This window comes from Aythya marila (assembly GCF_965140915.1).
Source record: "Aythya marila genome assembly, chromosome: 5".
Taxonomy (NCBI): Eukaryota; Metazoa; Chordata; class Aves; order Anseriformes; family Anatidae; genus Aythya; species Aythya marila.
The window spans coordinates 62,675,553-62,682,957 of NC_139046.1; the positions used below are offsets into that span (position 1 = coordinate 62,675,553).

Below are 7,405 nucleotides of genomic sequence, written 5' to 3' on the forward strand. Positions count from 1 at the left end.
AGAAAAGGTTGCAACTATGCAATATAATGCATCATGAAAACACTGTTGGCACCAGACCTTCAAAATACATTTTGTGCAGTATAGTGTAAGCACTGAAGTATCTTTACTGATAAGACTAGTGCCCCCTGAGGATTTGGTTTTGCTTGAACTAAATTTAATGGTGATGGTGGGAACAAATACAGGCTCATAGTTGTTTGAGAGAAGGATTAATTAGCATTAAAGCCTCATATCTAGGATGTGTTGAAATCTGAGCAAAATTAAACATCAGAAACTTTCAAGTCTTTACTGTCCCTGATAAAACTATTTATTTTTTTAAATTTTTACTTATTTTTAAACAACACAAGGATCTACCTGAACATTGCATTTTTGGGCGTTTAATGCAATTAGCCTAAATGCTGGTTGCCAAAACCACAAAGTAAAGGTATCTAAAATATTTGCTGAATTTTTAGAAGTTGTTTAACTTTTTAGCTTAATTAATACCATGCCAGCCTTACAGGAAAGTGTCTTTGTGATGCTGTGCTGGAGAGATTGCTTTCCCTTAGGGACATCTGTAACAGCAAGAATAACAGAAGACAGTTACTTCTATACAACTACTTTGCAGGGGCAATAGGACATAAAGATGGCAGCAGTTGGACTTTTCACACTAAGCACCTTCACTGACTGTGTGTCCCAGGCATTCCTCCCTCCTCAGTTAGGCAGGCCACCTTTGTGAGGGATTCCAGTCACAGAAGAGACAGCACTTACCGAATCGTCCTGTGGCACCTCCAGCTCTGCCCCACCGATGGTGTGTGAGTGATGTTGCTGTCAGAAATGCCTGTTTCAAGCATTGCACTTTGTCTTCCAGGTTCCAAGAATCCTCACTTAATCACAAACTGGGGCCCGGCAGCCTTCACTGAAGCAGAACTGGAGGAAAGACAAAAGAGCTGGAAAGGGAAGAAAGCCACTTCTGAGTAACAACGGTAGCTGACATACCGTTTGTGAATAGAAGCCCACCTTTGTTCATTCTGCTTTGCACAGAACAGCTCATTGTTGCTCTTTTGAAGATCTTAGTTTACCCTGCAGGTTGGGCCTTTCTAAAAAGGAAATACTGTTTACCACATAGGAGTGTCTAATAAGAGCTCAGTAACTATAACGTGTGGTGTCTGACAGTCCGTGCTGTTTTGCCTCACATTCTCAGATACTTTGTTCTTTTATGCAAAACTTTTCAACTCAAGATTTTTATTCAAACGTAGCCCGTGACAGTATTGTTTCTATACTAGCCTGTAACAATCTGATAGCATCTAACCATCAGGCAGCATCATTTTCATTCCAAAAAGCAAGGGAAACGACTGTTATATTGGTTCAGTTAGTAATAATTTAAGCCCATGCTAAGTCAATCCTGAAGGTTCTGTCTGACTCTGAGACAGAGCATTACCTTTCCTTCCTTTTAGTCTCCTTTCATTTTTCTCTGTGCCTGCTGCTCTTCACATGGGGGGTTAGTGCTTAATATCTTCTTCCTTACCGAGAGCAGGCTGACATCACAGGGTGCCTGTTGCTGCTGTTTCCTGGCTGGGCTGATTTTTGTGTCCTTTGTTTGCAGGAATCCAAACAAAAGAATTGGAAATAGGTATGTTCAAAATGCTGCTGTAAAACATTTGGAAAAAGCAGTCATGCAAGATTGAGCTTGGTACTGGCTTGTACATAAGAAGTTCTTAAAAAAAACAGAGTTTAGAAAACCATAATGCTTTCGGTTGGTGGTTTAAAAGATGTACAGTTTTGACTTACAGGTTTCTGGAGTGGATGAATGGAACTTGAGGGTATGTACAAGCCTTGATGCAGATGATATTTGGCCATGTTTATGCAAGACATTTGATTATACAATTACCATCGCTATAGATGCAGCACGCTGTTTTGTCTTATTCTTTATTGGAGGCCAGATTCCAAAAATGTAATGCAAGAGGAAGTCCCGCCTTGCAAAGAGCAGGTGCCCATTGAAGTGGTTTGTTAATTAGCTTTGACCTCTGTACATACACGAAACATGTAAAACCATCTTTTAGCATGTGGTTTTTAGTTCAGCTAAATGTTAAATTATTTGTAGTAAATAAGAAGTGACTGTTTCTAATGGATAACCAGTGCATTTGTATACACCATTGTGATACTCAGAAGCTGTATAGAAACAAACTCTGGATTTGGAATTCCATAGCATTTTATTTGCTTGTTAACTAAAACTCAAATACTGAATCTTTGCAGTCTTTTAGTCTTTAGTTATATTTTTATACTAATTGAAATCTTTAGTATTTTGGCAAATGGAATACTGATTAAAGTGAAAGGTAAATTGAGGCTCTTCCTATTTGTATTTACTGTACAGGACAGCAATAGTTCCTTAAGCTTGCTAACACGGCATTTTTAAAATTGATTTTGTTTACAATGAAATGTGAAAAAAAACTGTAATGGAAATACTAATGTATACGTTGTTAAACGTTGCTAAAGGAGGTGGAACAGTATTTATAACTACCCAACACCTTTTATGTGGAAAGAAGAAGGTGCCTTGGGACTAAAACTTTTTAATTTTTCTAACAGTCTTTACTTTGGACAAATATTTTTTAAAAAAACACCAAATGATGCATGTTTTCATATTTTTTACTGTTCTTTAGAATCGGCTATTTAATAAAGTAATACAAAGTCATTTACATTTCTGAATGATCTGCTGGCTTTTTGTATCAGTTTCTTTTGGGATTCTTTTTGCATTGGTTTCTTTACACATTGTGGAATATATATGCCCTTAAACCAAATCCCATTGATCATACTATTAAAGCCATAACGGTGGTAGTCAGAGAGACAGTATATCTTAAGAACAGCAACAGTTACGTGAGAATCATTACACTCTGACATATTAAATATGAACATATTTGAGACAGCAGCACTCAGTAACAGTATTGTGAGGGTGCAATTTAGGTAATTTCTGAAATGCAAAGTGTGGCAGATGGGAAATTAATTTATACTTCCTCTTACCAGTGAGTTAATGAAAATAGCTGCAGTTAGGGTATGATGGCACATATAGACATGTGCCTCTGCAGGCAGAACAGGCCCTTAATTAAAATGTCATCCATATACTTCATTTTTTCTTAGTTGCTATTAGATGAGGAAATGAGCCAAATGTCCTTCACTTTGTGTGAAGTGTTGCACAGTAAAGGGGGGCAAGAGGGAAAGGACTTAAAAGCTGACCAATTGCATTTTGAGCAAAAAAATTCCACTTCCGAATACGTCCATTAAAGCTACACCTCAAACATACTGTTCAAAGAGAGAGCAGTGCTGTGAGTCAGCGTCACCACATCTCATGAAACAGCGCAGCATGGAAAAAACTCACAGCCCCCTGCTGCGTGATCATCTCTGAGGTTACAGCAGTCTTACTCCAAGAGAGAAATAAGTAAGTCTGATCAGGGGGAGGCTATCAATGAAAGGTGATGCTACGTAAGTCTCATTCCATCCCTGAAACGTGCCTTGCAAAACCTAGTGTTGCTCATACACAGCGGATTTACCTGTGCAGAAAGCAGTAGGATGCTGCTGCTTCTGCTCTTGACACCTCAGTACGATGCGCTGGAAGGCTTCATCCTGGCTGCCCAGTTCTGGTTTACCTTCTGCTGATGGAAGAACATCCTGCAAAACAATAGTACAGGCTCATTCTTCTCCCAGACCATGACAGGATTTTTGTTCTGTGACCATTTATGGTACTGGTGTATGAGACTTCTACCTTTACTCATTCCCAAACTGCAACAGGCACGTTTCCAGCAACTCATTTCTTCAGTTTACCTCTCCTGCATGCACAGCCACAAAAGCAAAGCCTGTGTGGTGAAGCAACGTGGTGTTAGGACACTAGCTGTATCCTGGGGAGCTCCAGGGGGTGGGATGTGTGTGGGGAGATTTAAAACAAAACAAACAAAAAGTAAATGTTCAGTCTTGCAGTTCCTGCTGGCAGAATAACCACACCATCTATCGGTACAAGTGAGCCAAAAATAATTGCTCTGAATTTTATCTTGATAAAATAAAGCATTTTTAGGTAAATAACTTTTGAGTAACTAAGTGTGTGGCTAATGCACCAGTGGGTACCCCAGGAAAAGAGATAGCCATGAATTCTTTTTGTCATGTAGCACAGAGCAGTAATTTCGTACTTATTAGGTAAAGGACCCAAAAGAGAGGCATTAAAAAGTGCCATAAATTTGTCACTAATGGAATGAAAGAACTCCTGCAACACTAGAAAGGTTTTAGTCCCCCTCCACCTCCTCAGCTAGGGACTTTCTGACACTGGCTGCACCATGCCAGTTAGTTAATAACTGTGGCTTTTTTTTTTTTATTTTTATTTTTATTTTTTTAATATTTTCAACTCAAGGTGGGAGGCCCCAGAGCTCCTTATCTGGCTGTACCCTGCTGGGACTTTGGACCAGGCTGCCCGCTGGGTCTGGCGGGGTGGCCCTTAGCAAACCAGGGCAGCGCTGGGGCCTGTCTCATATTTGGACATCCGCTGCCATCTGGTGGTGGTTCAGCCCTTACGCATCTCAGCTGCCCCAGCTAGCATGATTAACAGCAGTTTTCCACCGTGATCAGCCTGAGACAGTGAAAACCACGCTTCTGCTTCATTCCCCTTCAACAACTCCAACAACAAGAGCAGTGATGTACCATGGCCGAAGAACTGCTGAGCGGCCCAGTGCTGCTGTGTTGTGATCACCTTGCTGCCATCACCGTTGCACCCGCTCAAGCACCTCGATGTCCTTCTTGTAGCGAGGGGCCCAAAACTGAACACAGTACTCGAGGTGCGGCCTCACCAGAGCCGAGTACAGGGGGACGATCACCTCCCTAGCCCTGCTGGTCACGCTGTTCCTGATACAAGCCAGGATGCCGTTGGCCTTCTTGGCCACCTGAGCACACTGCTGGCTCATATTCAGCCGACTATCCACCATCACTCCCAGGTCCTTCTCTGCCTGGCAGCTCTCCAACCACCCATCTCCCAGCCTGTAGCTCTGCTTGGGGTTATTGCGCCCCAGGTGCAGGACCCGGCACTTGGCCTTGTTAAACTTCATGCAGTTGGCCTCAGCCCATCGGTGCAGCCTATCCAGATCCTCCTGCAGAGCTTTCCTACCCTCAAGCAGATCGACACACGCACCTAACTTGGTGTCATCTGGCTGTAGTGAGGTGGGGGTTGGCCTGTTCTCCCACGTGCCTGGTGACAGGACGAGGGGGAATGGGTTTAAGTTGAGCCAGGGGAGTTTTAGGCTAGATGTTAGGAAGAACTTCTTCACTGAAAGGGTTGTGAGGCACTGGAACAGGCTGCCCAGGGAAGTGGTGGAGTCACCATCCCTGGAAGTCTTCAAAAGACGTTTAGATGTAGAGCTTAGGGATATGGTTTAGTGGAGGGCTGTTAGCGTTAGGTTGGAGGTTGGACTCGATGACCTTGAGGTCTCTTCCAACCTAGAAAATTCTGTGATTCTGTGTGATTCTGTGTTCTGTTCCTCGACTTCATGAGCTAATTTGGTTCTTCTGCCATCTCAGCTCAGTATACATGATCCCAGAGTTGCCCTAGGAAAAAAAAAAAAAGATTTTACAATATGAGTGTTACCATTAGTTGAGGATAAATATGTTCAGAGCCTTAAAGCTAAATCAGAAATATTGAAACAAAACAAAGCAACAACAAACAAACCCACCACTGTACTGAGGAAGGACGAGGCATGCGGATACATCATTCAGTGAGCTCTCAGCTGCAGAGCAAAGCTGAAGCTGCCATATGGCTCTGCTAGAGACTAAGGCCAGGGTCAAGGAGAAACGTAAGGAAGGTTACTTGCCTGTAACTAAGGTTTTTCCAGATACCTTGTGGACACACCTCATTTATCCTTTACCCTCACCCTGTTGTCTCTCATCCTACTGAACACTGCTCATTGACATACAGGATAAAAATGCACTTTTAAAAAACACTTTGGGGCTCCCCGCCTGTAAGGGTAAGCAGCCATGCAGACACCTTGGCTTAGGGACTCCTCCTGTTACTGCTAATGTGACCACAAAGTACTTCAGGAGTCCCAGAATAAAACAAAAAGCGAAAGCTTGTAAGACTATATGAATTTAGAGGTAATAACATTTACACTTTGAGTCTCATTGTGCATGTTAACCAGTTGGAAACACCAAGGAAAAAAGCACAGAATAGCATTATCTATGTCAAAACTGGGCAGCCTTTGAGATAATGGCAAGGCCAGTGGTTGTTTTAGCACTTAAAATGAAAAGATTTGGAAAGTGGTGGCTGCTTCTCACCTTCAAAAGATATCAAAATTGGTACAATATGATACAAAACGAAAGATAAAAACATCCTGAAAAGCCTTAGAAGGGAAATTTAATGACCCTACAAGCACAATCCTAGAAAGGCCCCTTGATGAGAGCCCCTCTTGCCCCTGATTTCTCATATTTAGCCTAGTGGGCAGAGGTAAATGTAAAAGGATACGAGCAGCTAGTCAGACAGAAAGCCTCTGACTGGCTGAGCAGAATCATTAAGGTTGAATAAGACCTCCAAGATCATCAGGTCCAACCATCCCCCTACCACCAATATCACCCACTAAACCATGTCCCTAAGCACAGTGTCCAACCTTTTTGGTACATATGTTGATATAAAGAAAACAAAGCAAACAACAAAAAAAAAAGAATAGAACAACTGCACTCCCATTTTCCCTCTGGTCATTATTTTCAATACATTAAAAAAAAAATCAAGCAAGCATGCAAAATAACCCATCCTTTCCACTTTCATCAGTGTGCTCACTGCTCACGTAGCTTTTTCTGGAACTTGCTCTAGCACCAGCTTTATACACTGTTATAAAATTAATAGAGCTGCTTGCCACAGTTACACCACATGTAACTGGGCCGCCTCCTATCTTCACGCAAGTGCCTGTCTGCTGTTATTCCTGTTGCCTGTTTCCTAAGCATACAAGTGATTTGCTCATGCTGTACAGATGCTGACGTGGGGAATATAGGAGGGTGTTTCTGAGTACGTATGAGTGCAATTTGCACAGGCTTGTGTTGGTTGCTTTTATCTGTAGTTGAACAAGGAACCTGCGTCCTTTCACCTAACCTGACCAACAAATCTAATTAGAACACACGAGTATCTCAGATGGGATTTAAAACTTGAACAGTGCTGTGAGACAGTTTCAAAAGCCCAGGCTTCCCCAGTGTTGTCATTTATAAGCTGTTTCAATGCCTACCAGAGTACAGAGGTTTTTCTTTCTGCTCCAAAGATGCTCATGATGCTCATCTCTGACACATCACACAAGTGCTGGGGAGTCCAGGTCCTCTGGGGCACTGGTTCCTCAGCCCTGTTTAAAAAAGGAAAAAGCATTTAAAAAATATGTTTAAGGACAGACTCTGCTTAGAAACCCTTAGAGGTTTCCTCTTATGG

At 42.1% G+C, this 7,405-nt stretch overlaps 1 protein-coding gene across 3 annotated transcripts in view; it reads left to right on the forward strand.

Annotated features, from left to right (window-relative positions):
* SWAP70 (switching B cell complex subunit SWAP70) overlaps positions 1 to 2,667 on the forward strand; it is a 37,579-nt gene extending 34,912 nt beyond the window's left edge. For 2 of the 3 annotated variants that reach the window (XM_082761479.1, XM_082761481.1), the window contains exon 12: positions 845 to 2,667. In XM_082761479.1, the coding sequence (XP_082617605.1) occupies positions 845 to 954 (110 nt within the window). In that variant the 3' untranslated portion in view covers positions 955 to 2,667. The remainder of the gene's footprint in view (positions 1 to 844) is intronic. The other variant, XM_082761480.1, reaches the window with a different exon arrangement.
* The last annotated feature ends 4,738 nt before the right edge of the window (positions 2,668 to 7,405 follow it).